The 20,260-nt window shown below is 50.3% G+C and overlaps 1 protein-coding gene across 1 annotated transcript in view; it reads right to left on the bottom strand.

Annotated features, from left to right (window-relative positions):
• The window catches only part of SKOR2 (SKI family transcriptional corepressor 2), a 39,468-nt gene extending 37,801 nt beyond the window's left edge, over nt 1–1,667 (bottom strand). The window contains exon 1 of the mRNA XM_081800942.1: nt 1–1,667. This exon is cut by the window's left edge and continues 937 nt beyond it. Within this exon, the coding sequence (XP_081657068.1) occupies nt 1–1,667 (1,667 nt within the window).
• Nucleotides 1,668–20,260: the final 18,593 nt, after the last annotated feature.

Raw genomic sequence — 20,260 nt, 5'->3', positions numbered from 1 at the left:
GGCGACTCGAAGAGCGTGTCGCGGGCGCCCGCGCCCCCAGCAGGAGGCGGAGGGCCGGAGCCCGGGCCGTTGGCTACCACCGGAGGGGGCTGACCCGGCGGCGGCGCAGCTTCTGCGCTCCCACCCGAGCCGCCGGGCTCGGCCAGGTCCAGGAAGGCCTGGCGCAGCAGGGCCGGGCTTTCTCCAAGCGCGCAGCCGAGCGCCGAGGGCGGCTGGGGCGGGGGCTGTAGGTAGGTGGGCACCGGAAGCCCGCCTGGGGTCCGCGGAGGCCAGAACATGCAGAAGGGCGGGTAGAAAGCGTCCTTGCGGCCCGCGGGCCAGAAGAGGCCGGACAGGCCGGCCTTGGGCGCCGCGCCCGCACCGCCCGCGCCCCCCAGGGCCTCGGCCGCGGCGCCCGCGTCCTCCTTCTTGTGGCACAAGCCGAAGGCGGCGGCTGCGGCCGGGAAGGTGTAAGGATGCGGGAAGAGCCCCCCGCAGCCGGGGAACTTCTGCAGCACTCCCCCGAAAGAGCCCTTGCTGGGCACCGGAATGACCGGGTAGCTGCGCGGGCCTTTGGCGCCAGCCGCCGCGCCCGCGCCCGCGCCGGCGCCAACGCTGGTCACGCAGCCGCCCCCGGCGCCGCCCCCTCCCGCCCCGGCGCCGCCCGAGGCCGCGGCCACCGAGAGGCTGGCGGCGGCGGCGGAAAGGCTGGCGGCGGCCACGACGGCCGCCTCCTGCAGCGAGTCGTCGTCGTCGTCGAAGCGCGGCCGCTTGTGATGGGCGTGGGGCGCGCCCGCCAGCTCGGCCAGGGGTGGCGGCGGCGGCGGGGGCGGGGGCGCCCCCAGCAGGTGCGGACCCAGTAGTCCTCCGCCTCCAGCCACCGCTGCTGCCGCTGCCACGGCGGCAGCCTTGACCGAGCTGAGCGGGTGGCAGGCGGGGTGCGCGCCCGGCTGGGGCAGCGCGCGCTTTCGGCTACCGCCGTTGAACATGGCCTTGACATCCTCCCAGGCGAAGACTAGCTCGTCCTGGGGACTCTTGTCAGTGAGCTTGAGATGACGGCGCCACGAGTTGAAGTTGGCTGCGTCCGGCTGCGTGTACTTGGCGTCGGGCGTACGGTGCGAGTGGAAGATGAACTTGTTGGGTGAGAAGTACATGTTGCAGTAGCTGCATTTGATGCACTTGGCGCGGGAGCTGTTGTAACGCGCGGGGATGAAGCTACCGCGGCAGCCCCAGGCGCACTCATGAGACACGTCGAAGGCGAAGTTGTCGGGCAGCTTGGGCGGCCTGTTTTCGCCTAGGAACGACTTGCACAAGCGCTCGGCCTCACGCTTGGTGATCATGCCGCAGCGGCGCGATGAGATGGGCATGGCCCCGGCGCGCCGCAGGATCTCCAGCTGCACCGGCGTGCACTGCACGCACGTGATGCCCAGCGCCACACGACGGTTGTGGATCTCGTTGTAACTGAAGTTCTTGAGGAGAGTGTTGGAGATCTGTGCCAGGCACAGGCGCTCTTGCCCGTCGATCACCAACGACACGATGGGAATGCCGTAGAGGATCACCTGGCCCACCTGGTTGGGTTTGAGGTTGGCGTGGCCCGGCCGCGGCTGGCTCAGCGCGTCGGGCTGGAAGGCGCTCGACGGCGATGCCAGCAGGATGTCGTTGGGCCCCGGCAGCGGGCTGGAAGCCATTTCCTCCGCCGCGGAAGCCCGGGCCGAGCCCTCCGGGTCTGTCTTGGAGACTGGAATGGAAAGGAGAAAGCGTTGACTAGAGCCTTTTCAGTCTTGAAACAGAGGGGTGGGTTGAGCCGCTAACTAAAGAATTATAATAACCCCCTAGCTCTGGCTAAGTAAGACATGATTAGCGCTGGGCAAAGGGACCAAGTTTCAGACACAGAAGTCATCTCTCTTAGTTGTCTTCAAGGTTGCCCTTTGGAAATGCAGGGATTGGGAAGTACTTTTCTTCTATTCTAAACATCCAAAGTAAGTTAACTGTGTTTAAAAAAAATGCAATCAATTTCTAAGAAACTCAGAAACTTACCCTCGATTTATAGAAGCTGTTAGAATGAAACGGCATGCCCGCTAGAAATTAGGAAGTAATGATGACAGTTGTAACTATTACAAAGTATAAAAATTATGGAAAACTGGGGGGGTGATCATTGAAACCCAAATTTAAAAAGAGAGACCATTTACGTTTGCTTAGAAATAGATTGATTTTGGTTAAGAAAAATAAACCCAAACCTTTAAAAAAGTGATTTTTGTGGTATTTGTGGTTTCCTTGGGAGGAAATGCGCTACTGGTTGAGACACAACTTATTAAAGCAAAACGAAATCCCTCCTCCCCCATCTTTGCCATTAGATATTTTGATACTGTAATTAGATTTTTTTTTGAAAGATGGGAAAATGTACAAAGCCATATGCACGATTGCACTAAAATAGGCCGTCTTACTCTCAGTCTTTCAAAAGCCACTTGCTGAACTCAGTGGTTCTGGTTCCAGAGACACGTAGTTTAAGAGGATGAAGTTGTAGATGTGTAGGCATTTAAAAACCGTTTTCTGTCATTTCCATGACAATGAGCAAATAAGTACAGGCAAGTTTGTGAAAGCCCAGAAACTGTGTAAAGAAACTAACAATTCGTGGTGATCATTAGTGGCGGGCTTTAAAAGGCCAGTTTAGTTGTGAGATGAACCACTTTCTGTGACACTTCTTTTTCTGATCTATGTAGATATCTTGGTATCTATAAGGGGGAAAAGATGACCCACGGTTTAGATAATTCGTGGACCAGGTAATGTGTGGGAGTGTTGAAAGCAGAAGCTCAGGGTTGGGCCTGCAGTAAAATGTCTATCATCTTCAGTCATTGGGATACCATAATAGGGGGAAATATTCAGTAAATTGAAAACACACAAAAAGCAAGCGGAAGAAATCTTTGTGATAAACGCTGCTAAGTCAAACCAACAAAGTTGTTCATTCCCTAGGAAGACAGACAGTGACCCTTCCACAGCTACATGTCAGGTGGGGTGTGGCTGCTACTACTACCCTTTGCCCTGGTAAATCACTGATGGCCAGAAGCATCGCCACTCTTGGCCAAGTACACTGGAGTTTGCTATTACAGCGATTTCAGAGGATATACTATCCTACCCTTTCACCCAAATCGTCATGTCCTTGCCCTCTCTGGCCCCCTGGGACATCTATCCCTATGCCTTTGCCCTGCTGCCCCCTGGATCCTCAGCTCTCATTACCTTCTGCAGCCTCCAGGAAGGTTGAACAAACCTCGACGCGATCAAACGAGACGAGAGCCTGGCCTATCACTTCGGATGGATCAGAGACAATATTTCCAGGGGACAGGGCGTTAAATGGCAGTTCATGGCACAGGGATACCTGGGCCCAACATAACCGGCCCAGCTTCGCCCAATGGTCCTTCAGTGCTCATTTCCCTCCCAAACAGGATTCTTATGATTTTATTTAGCAACAGTGAGCAAGTTTTAACTCAAATGAGGATTCGTAGGATTTTAATAAGACCCTGGGATAACGGGAGCCCTCGCGGCGGAGCAGCGGCGCTCCGCGGGCCCGGCCCTGGCGGAGAGCTGACTTTACGTCCGAGACCCGCAGCCTTAGTAGCCGTAGACTGAGCAGGGTGTCTCCTCCTGGGTGTCTTCCACTGTCACCCCAAACCCTCCCAGAAACTCCTGTCAGAGCAGAAACACAAATAAGAGGGTTGAGGCTGTGTTTTTTTTAAAAGCGAGTGAGGGGAGAAGAGACAAAAGTTAGTTGACCTGAGAAGGGAAGCTGGCGAACTTCCCTGTCCGACTCAGGAGCCAGCGACCCCCAACTTAACTCCCCTGGCTCCCAAACCAGTCGCCACGACAGCCCGCCGCCGCCCCTCAGCCTAACCCGGAAAACCCCGCCGCAGGGACGCCCAACTGTGTGCCGAGGCAGGGCCGGCGGGGTCAGCAGTACCTGGTAACCCCTAGGTGTCTTTACGCGCGTGGCTGCCGGCCCATCTTCCGAGGGCGCTCGGAGGCGAAGCATCCAAGCGGGTCCTCGAATCCAGCGGGCGGGACTCCGGAGGGCTCCGCGTGAAGATCCTGGCGCTCGTCGGCGCTAATGGCGCTCGAACCCGGGCCCGGGGAGAACGACAGCCTGAATTGTGGCGGGGCGTCCCCTCGACCGCAGAAAAGTGTGGGCGCGCGGAAACCCGCGGCAGGCGAGCCCCAGGTGGAGCGCAGTCTGACAGCGCCTTTCTCTGTCTCTGAACTCCTGTCGGACCGAGGGGACGCCACCCAGCGGGCAAGGTGACGTCACCGTCTCCCTGACACTCCACATTAAAGGGCTGGCATGTTCCAGGGAGGGAGGGGGGAGGGAAAGCGAGAGCGAGCAACATCGAGATCCTTTCTCAGCAGGCAAGAAAGCTAACACCCAACCAAACCCGCAATTGACAACAACCTCTCCAACCCCAGAGCGAAAAACGCAGCAATAGTGCTGTAGTCGCAGATCTGATTTAGGAGTGAGAAGTCAAATAGTCTGCGTGCATCCTAGGGACCTGGATCCCGGAGGCCCCGGATTGTAGAAGGACGTCTCTAAATCGACTGTATCCCTGCCCGTTGCTGTCCCCTCCCCTTATTTCTCTGAGCCACCCTCCTTCGTGAATGATCCCTCTGGTACATGGTGCAAACCAGTAGCCTCGCTGTGCCTCCAAAGACAGAGGAACTACAGTCAGCTGGAGAATAGATTAACTTCATCACCTCGTCTGAAACACTGTGAAATGAGAAAAAAGGGAGAAGTTTCTGCGTGGGGTTCCCAGTCTAGAAACTTGGAAGCATGAAGAATGTCCTTGCTTTCGAATATACCTTTGCTTTTTAGGGCAAGATACAGAAAGTCATTGCAACATTCTCTATTTTAGAAAGTGTACAGTTAAGTAAGGACCCCAGTGAGTGTGTGTGTGCACTCATCTATCAACTTCATTCAGAATAGTTCTCTAACCCACTTTATAAGACCCATGCAGGCCACCTCAGCACAAGGAAAAGGTGAGTCAGGAAAGCAGGGAGGACCTCAAACCTGAACCACCCTTGAGCAAGTTGCCAATTCTCCGAGAAAAGTAAATTCCTCCGGGAACTATGTAGGAGCATACATAAAATAAAATTAAAATAAAATAAAATAAAATAAAAGGCAGCTGGGATGAGAAAGAACCATTCCCCACAGCTTCCCGAAGGTGATGCATAACCTAAGATATAGTGAAGTGTCAGTATATTGCCTCCTAATTGATCAGCTGTCAGGAGTCAAAATGACTAACCCTAGTTTATCAAAAAGGGAAAAAGCTATCTATTTGGAAGACATTCTAAGAAGGATACTGGCAGGGGTTGGGATTGGGGATCCTTTAGTTTTTCCTTTAGTATCATAGCTGAATTTTCAATTGCTGCCTGGTAAACACACAGGCTCAGAACTGGACAGTCACATTGTGGAAGTCATCAGGCAACTTCCACTAGCCAGGAAGCCCAACCAGACTCCATCATAGAGCATTAACAATGAACCACCACTAAGTACAGAAGGGAAAATGTGCAATTTTAACACTTCATCAAAAGTCAATAAAACCAAGGAGAGTGGATCAAACAGAAAAGTGAGGGATATACGATTTGTGGCTGTCTTAAATCCAAACGCCAAGAACCAGTTTTAAAGCTGTGGAAATTGTGACTTTTGGGGGACATAAATTTCAAATGTCAGTGCAATAACTTTTTGCCCATTTCTTAGTTTCTAAATGCATTAGCTGCACAAATTAGGCTCCGTCCAAAGGGGCTGAAGTCACTGAAGCGCTCCCTCCCAAGCGCTTGCCTCCCAAACCTCCCAGCCTAAAAAAAAAAAAGGAAAACTCACGTTCTGTGCCTCCCCAGCCCGTTAGCCAAAAGAGCGTCATTGTCATTCACAAATCTCTTCCCTCCTAAGGCTGAAGGCCTTGTGCTCTTCTGAAGGTTCCGGACCCAGGCCTGTTTTCTCCTACCTTCCCTGCCCCCTCTCTGGGGCCAGAGGCTCCCACAAAGCAAGGTCCCGGCTTGCTTACTATTCCTAGAGCCCAGGCTGCTAGAAAGAAAGCATGAGCTGCTTGGAAAGGACGCGTGACAATGGGCGGATTTTAAGACTTGAAAACGGGGAAAAACGCAAAGTCGTATCAACTCATTAATGTACTGCAGGGAAATGCCTGGTTGCTGCAGAGGAGGAAGCACCATGGGGTCCTCCCTTTCTTATAGAACTGTTCTCATCTTTGCCTCAACCCCCCCAAACTCCTTTCCCCCTTACATATCCCTATTTTGAAATGTGTCTTCAAAAATATCTTTCCTTGAAAAGAGAAACAGAATGAATCTTTGTCTTGCCTCTCACCCCAGATTACCCTGAGGAGTGACTCCACACTCAATGGTACCCCTAGCCACCTCTTTCCCTGATTTTTAAACAAACATTTATACATTACGTTGGGGGCTTTACTGCCATACAAACCTGTGACTTTATTTTAATGCAATAACATTTCACTGGAAAGAGAAATGTGTGATGTTAGGTTAAGTACCTTTACAAATAATTCTAAGATAGCAGAAAATTTTATTTCTCCAATGAGTCTGGGGTGCCTGTTTGGGCTGTCAGACCAATTATATTTTTGGAAGGTGAGGGTGGAGAACAGTTGTTCAAAACCAGACCCCATGTTCCATAGAATCTGCAGCTGGACTGCAAAATTACATTTTGTTTATATATTTTGAGTCTGTGAGCAACTTTTTGCCACCCACACTGTCTCTCTGACTCTTAGCTTTCTCCTCAGTTTGAACAAATCTCCTGGTGGTCCTCCACTGCCCTTCCATTTTCCTCTCTTGGGCCCCGGGGTGTCTGATTCTTGTCAGTCCCTGTCCTCGCCCCTGAGACCCTGGCAGGCTCAGGGAGGAGCCGGCGGTAGTGGGAGGCGGCAGGTCGGGCCAAGTTAATCAATGCTTTCCTATTCGAGCTGACATGCATTTTACACGTCGGGACTCTCCTCAGCCGGCTAATTGATTCAAATTGTTTTATTGGTTAAACTGGTGTCACCCGTTTGCATGATGTATCACCGCGCGGAGAAGAGCATTTCCACTCTCATCTCCGTTCCGGGCGGCTGCGGTTCACCCAGGCCAGGGACAGGTAAAGGAGCCCAGACACCGGACCCAAAGGAAAACCGCAAACCGAGCTGGCCCCCTCGGAACTGGAGAGGCGACGCCTCGATGCAGGCTCACCGGGCCGGCGCGGCAGCTTGGATGGCGGTTTCCAGCTACAGCTTTTAACAATTGGTTGAAGGGAACTCAAACCTGGCCGGGGAGTCCTCCACTTTGGACGCAGTCTGTTTCCGAGCTGTGGCCGTGGTCCCTGCGGGTTCGAGCTCAAGGCCCAAGCAGGGGCAGGAGCTGTTCGCGGTGCTGACGCGAATTAACGCTCAGAGGCGTAGCAGATCCTATTGCATTCAAGGCCCTCCCAGAAGAAGGCTCCCATCCTGTAACCATCAGAGCCCTAGATTTGGCTCTGGGCTCAGCATTGGCTTTGTAGGCTTAAAAGGCAGGCAGGCTGGGGGCACAGAAACATACTCCCTTTTTCTGCCGCACCTGTCCCATCTCCATGGACTGTTTTTGCATTGACCCACAAGGAAGATAAAAGCCTTAATATAAACTCATCACAATTACAAATGCCAGATATTTTCTGTCTTCTCCAGCTCCCAGCTTTGGTATTGACATGTTACAGATAAAAGAAACATCTTCTATCCCTCTCATTCATTCCCTCTTACACCATTCTCAGCTTTTAAGCAGAAATATTACTGCTTCAGTGTCCCTGACATTGGTATTTCTGCATCAGGTAGGGCAAGAATATTTGTTCCAAGTCTGCAAAAGGGTACTCACATGGCCCAGAAAGAAACTGGAAGATTGGCCAGACTGGAAGGGACACAAGAATTCTGGTATATCAGAACCTACAGGAGATTCAATCAGATGAAATGGTATAAATATCTCCTTGATCACTTAGTAGCTGTGGAATTTTGTTTTTATGCCTAACCTCCCTAAGTCCCAACTTCTTCATCTACAAAATGAGGAGATTGACATGTAACTCACAGGGGGGTTTGAGAATTAAATAAGGTAATATATATAAAGTGTTTGGCACACAATAGTCATTTAATATATGGGACCACCTTCCTCAGAGGATGAGGACAAGAGCTAGGACTGTACTATTACAAGATAACATTAGAAAAGTTCAACAGTCCCAGATTAAAAGACATCAAAGGCATTTTGGCTTAGTGGTGAGCAGAGAGGGAACCAAGTTCCTTGGAGGAACTTTAGTCCTTTTCATTAGAACTTTATCGTGACCTGAATTGGTCTAGTGTTTATTTTGTATACAGGTAGCCAGAACGACAGCTAGTGTTTGCTTAGCTTATTTTAAATATGTTGATAATAAAAATTAGCAATGAAAATGACCATAATGATAATAATTGCTGATAGCCCCTGGTTCCCACTTTCTATCCAAAGGAGCTTTCTGTAGCCTGGCAAGCCCAGCTCAGACTCCCTGGCTTTTCCTCCATTGCTCTAGCTGGAGTTACATGACGCAAACCAAGGACCAGGAACAAACTAAAGACTCATCCATGATGGAAGTCATGGAAGAAATGAATAAAGCCTCTGAGCATTCTGAGGTTGGCTCTTATTCTTTGAGCTTTCTCCAAAATATTGTCTATAAACAAGGGCCTTTTTCCCTGGGGCCAGGCAAGGCTGAGATAAGTGCAGTGGGAGCACAAACATAAAAATCTAAGCCACAATTGGGGAAAGGAAGGGAAAATGAACACATCTGCACCTGTATCCCTGACCCCCAAGGTGATCCCTTGAGATCCTCATGCTCCAATGACTATGGAAATCGGTGAGAGTCCTTATCTTTCATACAAAAAACTGTAAGAAACAGACTGTGGGAGAAGGAACCAAGACTTAATTCCCCTTAATCAAAGGAAATCATTCTCACAAGAAAATTTGCCCTTGGGTAAGTGGCAGAGAAGGCTCTTACCCTGCTGGTTCACAGAGGCCAGGGACTAATGGAAGTATTTGCTATTGAACTTTCTTTTTTATAACAAAGAATTCCCATTTCTTCACAAATCCCCACAAACTTGTAAACACAGCAAGGTACACACATGTGCACATAGTTGACATGAAGTAATAAAATCTGGAATGGAACATGTCCTTGGTGTACTTGGTGGTTATTCAGCAAATATTACGAGACCAAGATAAAATTCAGAGGCACACAAAATACCCGAGGACACACATATGCCCATGAATACATGCTCCTTGAACACACCTGTGAATGTGCATGGAAGAGGGACTCTGGCACAAGGAATAGCCCACTAGGCTCTCTCCCTTCCCTCTCTTCTTTCTTTCTGTGCATGCATACACATATGTACCCGCCCCTTGCACTTCCCTCCTCCTCATATTGGGAAGGAGGGGGTCCTTTGAAATGGAGGTGGTCCCAGCTGGAAAACCCCAGAGCTCATTTAGATCACATCACTTCAGGCTTTTGTCTCTGCTCCTGAATAACCTAGGTCGCTACAACAAAAGGATAGGCATCTACATGGAGTTTTCATTGGCAAAGATGCGTCTCAAAGATGCTGCTATAATAATGAATAATGAGGCAAGATGCTTGCCTTTTTTGATTGCCACTCCTAAAGAAGGGAGAGGAGAAAAAAGGGAGAAAAGGAAAGGGAGAAAGTGGAACAAGAAATAGAGGTTGTGGGAGAGAAAACCAAGGCAAGTATTTGGGTGGATTTATGCAAAAGACTCTTTAGTTGTAGGAAAACTCCAACTATCACCAAGAATAAGAAATGTAGTTTGGGGCTTTTTTTTTTTTTTTAATAACTGGCTTTTTTGTTTCAAGGAACCAATTTAAGAAGAAACTGAGGCTGAAGAAGCAGAACGGGTGTGGAGCAGGACCTTTTAAAGCTTGGGGAGGGGAGGCAGAGGAGTGGGATTTGGGGGAGGGGTATGTATTGTCTGTTGACATGTCACAAGAGAGGGAATGACATAGATATACATTTAACATCTTCCCAGCTGACACTGGTGGAAAGAACATTGGATTTTATTTCCTGGGGAAATGAAGGCATTTTTTCCTGCTTTCCTGTTCTCTTTCCTCCCACCCCTCCCTGTTAGAAAATTTGCTACTTTGCCATTGAGCTTGATCGCATTAGCTAATACACTATTAAACTATCATGTGCTCTCTGGCTACCCAGTGATCATCATGCCTTCAGCATTCCTCCTGCCTGCAGTCGTTAACTCAGTGGTAGCAAGAGGTGAAATTAGATATTAGCAAAATAAATCCCAGGAAAGGGGGGGGTAGAAATCTGAGTCATTGATTTTTTTTTTCCCTGAAAACATAGCAACCAGTGAGCATTCAGAGGCATTTTCTATTTTTGTGTATTTAAAAGTAATTTTTTTTTTAACAAAAAAGGTTTTCTTCCTTGGGGCTAGGGGTTCAAAGTGAAAACAGCTAACCAGACCAAAGACAATACAAATGCCAAACTCTTTCAAGATGCATTATGATATTATCGACAAACTCTTAATGTTGGCAAATAATTAAATTTTCCATCTTTTAGAACTGTGTAACCTTGGGTGTCTTAGAAACAAATTGTACAAACAAACCGTGGAGATGAGCACTGAGGGTTTCAGAGGAGATATAATGAACCAACTTTAATTACTAACTTGAAATTAAAAATGTAATATACAGATTTAAATTTATTTTCACCTAAATTGTGTATAAAATTATATGGCTTTTGCAGGCTAAGAAATGCTTTGTAACCAGCCATGCTACTAAAAAGTCTGAAGTAGTTTCCAAAACTGAGTTCCCAGACTCACACAGTAATAATGATACATTTATCATTACTGATGACCACCTACTGGGTAATTATTGCTTTGTTACTACTATTACAATCAAGAGATTTCTTTATTTACTGTTAACATTCACTTAAAACTGAATGTTAATGACTGTTTTGAATTCACCAAAGAGAGTTTTCTGTTATATTTCAGAAGTACTTATGTTCTGGTTCAGAAATGGAAGACCATATTATAACAGAGTGGAAGGCTGGGTGAACACTTGGCTCTCACCCTCTCTTGAGAATGAAAACGGCATTCTGAGGAATTCTGGAGCAAAATTTTCCAGCACAGAGTTGCAAAAGGTTAACATAATGCAACCACTTGACTTGTGCTAATTATGTAAGTATTTTATTACAGGAGATTCATTCATTATTGATTCTTGTTTGCAGTAACTTCCTGCTTGGGGGAGTTATATTTTATATGAGAAGTAAACAACCCATGGCTCCAGGGCTATCCACCCCCCAACCCCCTAGATCTGATTTCCTCCCACCTCTTTGTCTAGTTTCACAATTCTCCTGGGTTGTTCTGTCCCCATTGAGGCAGGGAGACAATTCCCTAAAACCTTCCTATTCTCTCTTCATTTCCCTTCCCTATCCAGAACTCCCCAGTTGTTAAAGAGGTTAGAGCTCAGGGTTTGGAGAGTGTTAGGTTGGGGATGAGGTGGGCAAGAAAATAAAAGTGACTTCAGTGTTTTCTTTTGTATAACGTAAAGAGAAGAAAGAATTTTCATTTAAAAATTTAGGGTTCTTGGGGCGCCTGGGTGGCTCAGTTGGTTGAGCGGCTGCCTTCGGCTCAGGTCATGATCCTGGAGTCCCTGGATCGAGTCCCGCATCGGGCTCCCTGCTCGGCAGGGAGTCTGCTTCGTCCTCTGACCCTATCCCCTCTCATGTGTTCTCTCTCTCTCATTCTCTCTCTCTCAAATAAATAAAAATAAAATCTTTAAAAAAAAAAATAAAATAAAAAAATAAATAAAAATTTAGGGTTCTTGAGGCTTGGCTACCAACTTTCCTCTTTGGAAGCTACCCTCAGCTCCCAGTCCAGAAAAGCCAGGATGACCTTTGGCATATCCAGAGGTCAAGAGCTGATCATTAAGGAAGTAGGCGTGGTAGAAGCTGTTAACCAATGGGAAGGCTCAAAAAAGAGGCTCCTGCCTACCCCTAAATCAAAACCCAATCTCACAGCCAGTGGTTGGTACAGTCTCCCAATATCTTTTTCCCAGGGCCTATGCCAAATTGTGCTAGGAAAAGACATGGCTTTGCTTGTGGGATGGCTTCAACACGTCCTCGTGAAGGACTGTGCTGGCTGCTAGGCTGAGGGGCCTTCAGTACTTTCACTCTAAAAACAGGCACTAGCCATTTGAGGCTGACTGGTGAGAAGCCAGTGTTTCCTAGAGGGATCAAAAGGCCCTGGCACAGGCCTCCAACCTACGAGCAAGGGTTTCCTTTTGGGTTTTCTTCCATGTTCTGAGACCCCCTGCCTAAGAGTCTCAGTTCAGATAGGATGGACACAAGGTGCCAGAGGTCAGTTTGTTTGACTCTTAGAAGAAGTAAGGAATTGGAGATGATGGAGGGGCAGTAGAAGAGCATGGAGCTGTGTGTGTGTGTGTGTGTGTGTGTGTGTGTGTGTGTGTGTAAATACCCTGTTCCTCCAGGTTCTGGTGTGGGCAGATGGAAAAGAGAAGCTTGAAGCTGGAGTCCTAAAACTTTGGATCAGCTTGTAAAGAATGATATGGTACAGTCTGGGGTCGAGGGGGGTGGTTTGGGAGGATGCCTGCAAATTATTTGGGATTGGGCAGGACCTGCCATAGGCCTGGGCAGAACTGACAGCGTTCAAAGCCCAGGTTCATCCCTGGGTCTCTACTACCTAATCTAGAATTTTTGCACTTTGGGAATGGGCGGGGGGAGGGGTAGGGGTGAAGATGACAGATGACCAGAAGATGACTAGAGGTTCAGAGGGCTCTGGGAAGATGAGTCCTGGGTGGAAGAGAGGGGATAGGGAAGGTGCTGAGACCGGGTCCTGAATGGGGGCTCCGGGGCTTGGTCAGCACTACCCCCGCTCCCCTGGGCGCCTCCCCTCCCCGATTTTACCCCAGGCCTGGGTGGAACCGCTCTGCGTGATCTACGGAGGAATGCCGTTCCCAGCAAGGCCTCCTTAATGGTCCTTTAACAAACTCTTCGATCTCTCTTTGGCCGCCCTGGCTCTCTCTCGCCTGCCTCCTCCCTCTTCCCTTCTCCACTGCCTCCATCAGTTATTTATGACCAGCGTTAATTATTCATGAAAAGAGAAAACTCCTGCTTTGGGAACTTTTCTAGGAGTGTTTGGGGGTTTCTCCTTTTCCCGACTCTATTTGGTCGGATCCTGCCATGAAGGGTGAAAGGGAAGCCCAATGGTTGGACCGAGGACAGAGCGGAAGGAGGGAGAGCTGGGGGGAGTGTACCCTTGGTCCTGGTCGGCTCCTGCCTCTGCCTGCGAGGGGGAAACTCCTGGAACCCGGAAGTTACCAGGCGCGCTCGCGGGAGTCGCTGTCCTGGCTTGGAGGTGCTGAAACCGCTCCGTGGGCTCTAGGCTGCGAGCTGCCGGGCTGTGAGCGCGAAGATGCGGCGGCAGTCCCAGGCGGGGTAGCCTCTTTCCACAGTTCTCCAAAAACTCTCGTTTGCTTCTTTCTCTATCTCTTTCTATAACCGCCCCCCCCCACACACAAGTGACACTAGAACGCTGTGACCAAAGATTAATGGCCTTAATCAAATCGACCCACCCTCTGCAATTAATCTTTTAGCAACAAATTAGAGACAATTTACCTGAATCTCCCGGGTCAGGGAGAGAGAGGAGGTGGGATGGGTGGGGGATGGACCGGGTGGGAGGATTTGAAAAATCCACAAACGATACGGGGTGAGGACTTGGGAATGGGTGTGCGTTTAAGGCGGGAGGGGAGGGGAGGAGGTAGGGGTCAGCTGGGGGGCTGTACCGGGGCCGGAAGTTCCTGGAGTCCCTTTCAACCCAGTTTTCTCCAAAGGAGGGGAGGCCTAGGGCGGAGGACGAGGCCACTTACCTGACTGCGCCGCCCTCGCGGTCTCCGGCCCTCCGCGCTCGGTTCTCCCCGCCTGCCTCTGGTTCCGCGGCTCCACCGCGGCTCTCTGCCTCCCGCGGCGCCTACCGCCTCCCCCGCGCGGGATCCGCCTCCGCTGCCGGCCGCCCGCGGCCCTCTGCACTCCTGCTTGCGGTCGGGTCTTCCACCGCGACTCTGTCCCGTCCCGCCTCTCCCCTTCTCGGCAGTCCCCCGCAGCCACCCAACTCTTTCCACTTCTCTCCTGGGCAAGTTCGTAAGTTTGGGGTGAGGGTCGCTCTCCTCGCGCCCAGCTTCTCGGCTTAGCTTGCTTGGATCCTCACCCCCCCCACCCCAGCTCAGACCTAGATCTCTGACGCCGCCTGTTGGTCAGGCAGGGCAGGGCAAGGCGAGGAGCGCTGCGCCAGCCCCAGCCCCCCCACCCCCACCTTTTCACGCCCAGCGGTCTAAACAGCAGAGAAAGGAGGGGAGGGTTGGAGACCTGATAATTGGAGTGGGGTCAGGGGCAAGAAGGAGTAATTTGCCTTGGGGGCGTGCAGCCCGGGCTGGCAGCTTGGGCTCCCTGCCAGGAGAAGGGTTATCCCAGGGCGCGCAGGTGCGCCTCTTCCATGCCGCTCTTGGGCAGTTCACTACCAGCAGGCACCCCTCCCCCAGCCCCCCGGGGAACAACCACTCGAGGTGAGGTCCGGCCGGGAGGGCGGAGTCCATAAGGAGCACATGTTAAAGGCACCCACTGTGTGTCTCCAGAACCGGGAGGTGTGTGTGTGTGTGTGTGTGTGTGTGTGTTGGGGTGGGGGTGGGGGTGGGTGGGAATACTGGAGACAAGAGTGAGTTCTCAGCACAGCCAGGGAGGAAGGCTTTAGGGCCAAACTCTTATGTTGCTTTAAAAAGAAAAAGTTAGCCGAATCCATCCCATTGTGAAGTGTCAGACTGCTTGTCCGGGCGAGCGCCGGCCAGAGGTTTCAGTGCGAGTCCCGCGCTCCGGGCAGTGGTGGTGAGAATATGGGATACGGGCCGAATTCGGGAGGACAGAGTGGTGTTACAAAGGCAGCCTTTCGTGTTCTGTCCTGATCCTTCCTTTGGCAACTTTCCAAGAGCCGGCAGCGCTCACCGGGCCGCTCTACCCTTGGAACTTCTTGGGAATCCTCGGTCTAGCCCTGGCTCCATTAAGACATCCCCGCAATGGAGGTCGTATCCCCCTCCCCACTCTCATCCTGTCTTTTTCATTGAAAGAATTGATGGACGGTTTCTCCCCTACCCCCTCCTATAATAAACGCTTCCCATAGATTATTCGTCGCAGAGAAGGAAGGCGGCTGCTTAAAAAACAAAAAGCCATAGCCCTAATGAGTTCAATTACAATGTGGTAAACACATTGCCTCTACGCTTTAATTAAGCCTGCTGCCCAATTTTAACTCATTAGTAATTCATTAAGAGAACAGCCCGATGCTGGCGGGTGGAAGGCACCGCAGACCGACTGTGCACCACTAGTCCACACGCGCTCCAGCCACAGCCGGCCCTAGTGGTGCAGGTGAGAGGGTCAAGTTTGTGACTCAGTGACTTGAGTGTCTACGAATACTAGAGTCCCCGCCCCCAAAGGAACGGGGCTTTGCCGCTCAGAGCCAGGCAATGACCTTTCCTGGCTCAAGTTCCTCCAGCTTGAAACTGGGTTTGCAAACCTGTTGGGTGGGTGGTGGTGTGGGACGGCCCAGGGTGGGGAAGAGAGTCCCTGGATTAAACGCGTTTTTTACTCCCAACGTCAGATCCAGTCTCCAGGTTCTGGGCACATTCCCTCCACTTCTTTCACTTTGCACTGGTTTCTGGAGAAAAATCTAGGTCCAGCCTTAGAGCCCTGCTCTGGCTACCTGCTGCAAACTTTGAGACCCTCTGCCCAGAGAAGCTTCGATACAAATCAAATAATGATTTTTGGGGGGGGTGAGTGGGTGGGTGTGAGGTTGGGGGAGAAGATTGGTAGGCTAGAGAAGTGGAGATCTGACTGGGAGCTCAGACCTCTTCTTTTCCCTTTCGCTCTCTACTCCACTGCTTGGGAGCAGGTAGGGTATGGCAGCATTTGTAATTATGTCCGTTGAGAACTGCCCTCTTTATGGAAAAGAAATGGAGACAGGCAGTTGCGGAGTGAATCGCGCCCAGGCAACGAGAAAACTGTGTGGTCTTTCCATTTAATAATCGAGAGAAAGAGTGCAAGCCTTCACCCCTAATTGAGCGGGTTCTTGGAAGATGGTGCCTGCGTGTTCTGAGCCCCACGGTTTGGACGGGACTGAACTCAGACGGCCCCAGGCTCCGCGTGGACAAAGGAAGAGTGAGTGTTAATGGGTGAAGGTATGGGTAAGAAAAGGACCTTTCCCTCCTTCCATGCCCCAGCTTTGGGCGCTTTCTTCCGGTAGGAGGAATAAATCAGCATCACACCGCTGCCCTAGGCGCCCCGCCTACGTAGGAGCAACAGGAAACTTCTAGCTGGGGACTGCCGCTGGCCCAGCTCCCGTAGGCGGTGGGGGACTCCCCTGATGGTCCGTGGAGAGCCCTCGGCCCTGGGCCTCGAGGAAATGCCGGAAAACGTTTGCCCTCCTTTCATCCTGAAGCTCCTTGTCAGGGTTGCCAGTTGCCTCCGCAGTCGTCGGGCCGCCCCCTTCATTCGCGTGAGCGGCAACTCCTCCAGGAAGCCGGTGGACTGACGGGATTTCTTCTCCGTGGAGGGTCTTGGATCCTGCAGTCCAACACTGCCGCCCTGAACGAGCGCCGGGCGTGGGTTGGGGCTTCTCTGACGTGTGTGTGTGCCATTCGGAATCTTGGGAGGCAGGAGGAGAAGGTCTTTAACTTTTGGTCTCCCCGCACCCCTTCTCTCTTTCAATCTGGAGTCAAGAAATGCTGCGGGATCAGACTGAGTGCACCGAGGGCGAGGGTTAGGCTGGGCTTCGCCCTCCAGGTTCCCGGGAGAAACCGTAGCCCAGGGTGGTTCCTGCTCCCGCTCCTCTTAGGCATCCGAGGAGGACCGGCCGGTCGCAGGAGGGTGGAGGCGGGACGGGAGCTTCCCGGCGGGTGTGGCGCGGAGCCGCGCGGACCCAGGTCCTAGATACAAGGCTCAGCCGAGGGTTTCGTGGCTGTTTGTTGTTGCTTTCCACCAGATCTGCGCGGGCCTTGTCCTGCTCGTGCGACTGGGCTCTGCGGCAACAGCGCCTTCTCGTGCCCCGAGGACTGACGCGCGGGACTTGCCTGGAGAAAGGCCCCTCTGCAGCCCAGAGTGCTGTGAAAGTATATTTAGGGAAAAAAAAAAAAAAAAAAAAAATCAAATCTCGACCTCAGGCGATCAGGGTGCCTGGAATAAAGGAGGGCAGCGGTGGGATCAGAGATGCGTGCATGTTGGCAGCAGTGCAGGAAACCCGCCTCTTTCCCGGGGTTTCCGAGTTTGGAATCCAGTTAGATATCTGTCTGCGGGGAGCTCCAAGGCTCTCCCCCAAGAGGGGCATTTTTCTCCACTCTGGGGGAAAATTGCTGGGGCAGACGTTTGCGACAGGTCCCTCTTGCCCGATGTTAGTTACAGCTGAAATGGATTCTCTTCCTTCATTTCTTCCTTCCCTAATGCAAAGACGGGGAAGCAGGATAGCCTTTATTTCTACTGACAGTGGGATAAATACGCACATTTTTGGATTACTAAGAATTGACTAGTGGAGGAGGACCTCTTTCAGGACAGAATCAGCTGGAGACTTTAGAACTGGCTCTGGGTCAAGGAGGTGGCCTTGTTTGACCAGTGCTTTTCTTCAAGCACCGCTGCAAATAGTTCCTACCCTTTTCTTTCCTGACCTGGGATATTGAGAACTAGTGCAAAGGAGGCTAGTTTAGGGGGCACAACTGCTAGAGATTTGCCAGGATCAGCGAAAGCCAAACTTTTGGTTTGCCTTTCCTTTATTTCTTTTCTAAGACTTCGTTGTACCAGCTGCTGTGAAGATATATCCTTAGATCTCAACTGTCTGTTAGTATGCTAAAATATTTTTAACTTTCTTGACAGCGACTATGGTGGCAAGGCTAATACCCCATAGTTTGGGTCTGTACGTGGAGAGACAAGATGTGGAGTATGGGGAAATAGAAGAGAATCAACTCTTTGCAACTGCTCGGAAAGCAAAGATGCCAATGTATTAGTCCCAAAGTAAGCAGCCCAGTAACTGTTTGCAAGCCTTAACAGGAACTGAGGGAGCCTGGGCTCTTGCTTATGAAAGCAGGACCTAGGACCCAGCTGAGAAGTTCTTCAGGAAAAGTGTCATGAGACTCAATGTAGTACTAAAACAGGAGGTATGCTCTGACTTGTGCTTGAGATATTTTCTTTAAGAGGAGGAAAAATGTGTAATGGGACCTTGATCTCGGAATTCCCAGCCCCAGGAACTGTAAACATTTTCCATGTGCCAGGCATACGTGAAACATTTTATATACATGCTTTATTTAATTTAGTCCTCGTGTGGTTTCCAGGAGCTAAGTATTATTATCCACATTTTACAGACTGAAATTTAATGCTTAGAGAGGATAAATTTTCTCAAGGCCACATAGCTGGTAAGTAGCAAAACCAGATATCAAGCACAGATGTGTTTGGATCCCAAATGTGCTGCTAATCAATAAGTCAGACCATGTACTATTTTACATACCCCATAATATTTTGATCCTTCTAACAATCTCATTAAATATATATGACTTGTGTTAGTTCCATTTGCTGGATAATAAACCCAGAGGCCTTAGACCATGGTTCTCAAACGTGAGAGCAGTCCTACTCCGAGACTGATTTTGTCACTCAGCCTGGAATGGAGCCCAGATCTGTAGCAGGTGATTCTGAATCTGGAATTCTGGGAGTGCATTTTGAGAAACACTGCCATAGAGGTTAATAACTTGCTCAAGGTCATAAGGATTGAGCCAAACTGGTACCAGACCCTGTTCTCCTTTCCTCTCCATCAAGGTCTCAGTGGAAGGTGATGACTTCTTTATTGAATGCACTTAGTCAGAACCCAGAGGCTGGGTGGGGGTGGGAAAAGTAGGCTGGGGTTATGGCAGCAGGTTGCACCTTTCCTTCACTTCCCAGTAGCGACCAGCTTCCACCACTTTGTGGAAGTCGGTAACCTGAAGTACCTTAATATCACACACATCCCGCCCATCCGGGGAGGTGGCCTCAGGCACTCCATGGAGCCAAGGCTGCCTCATAGCCAGCTGGGAGCTCAGCAACACGCTCCAAAAGAAATACTGACTAGAGAAGAAGGAACCACAGAACTGGACTTGTCTTTCTCCACAGGGTGTGGCTTGGAAGGAGGTGAGAAGCATTGTCCAAGAAGACAAATGTCTGGACCCAACTGACACATACAATTTAACTACAAATCGGGGGCTGTAAGAATGTACATGTGACCTGTTCCATCCTGAAAGATTTGGACTTTCTCTCTGGGGCCCGAAATGTGCCCAGAGCTCTATTAAGGGAAGCAGACAGGCTCTGGCCCCACTGGACTCCAGTAAACCTGTCGGTTGATGGCCCTTGTTTTCTTTTGTCCCACTACACTCTGAACATAGTCACGGGGGCCTCCAGGAGCTATTCCCTTGTTGATCCCTGGTGTTAGGCCCATGCAAATCTTGATCATCCAGATTAAACAAAACCACTCTCTTAACCCTTGAAAAATGGGATCTGTGAAAGTAGAAAGCAGGAGATTCTTCCTTGCCAAGTCATACCTGGGAGGTAGTGGCAGAAACCAAAATATTTTAGACCCCAAATCTAGCTTGGCTTTTAGGCACCTCAAGACTGTTTGTATTAGTCTGTTCAGGCTTCTGTAACAAAAGACCACAGACTAGGTAGCTTATAAGCAACAAACATTTATTTTTTACAGTTCCTGGGGCTGGGAATTCCGAGATCAAGGTCCCATTACAGTCAGGCGGGGGCCCCCTTCCTGGCTTAGAGCTGACACCTTTTCACTCACACGGTAGAAGGGCCTAGGGAGCTCTCTGGGGCCTCTTTTGTAAGGCACTAATCCCATTCATGAGGCTCCCGCACCCTCATGACCTAACCACCTCCTAAAGGCCCCAGCTACTAATACCATCACTTTAGGGAGTTAGTATTTCAACAGATGAATTTGGCAGGAACACAAACGTTCAGACCATAGCACCATCTTAACTGTGGTATATCATATATATTTGCAGTATGCATGAAATAATTTGACATATACAGTTTTACTAGCACATTATTAGCTCCAAATGGAGTACTTATCTGCCCTGCCTTTTGGGTGACGCACATTCTGTATTTATCTGGCTAGCCGAGCCGCACAAATATGTTTAATATAATGAAAAGGCCAGATTTGTCAT

The sequence above is a fragment of the Leptonychotes weddellii genome, chromosome 13, assembly GCF_054177405.1.
Source record: "Leptonychotes weddellii isolate Sample4059 chromosome 13, ASM5417740v2, whole genome shotgun sequence".
Taxonomy (NCBI): Eukaryota; Metazoa; Chordata; class Mammalia; order Carnivora; family Phocidae; genus Leptonychotes; species Leptonychotes weddellii.
The sequence above is the reverse complement of the archived record's forward strand: the minus strand, read 5'-3'. Positions and strand labels throughout refer to the sequence as shown.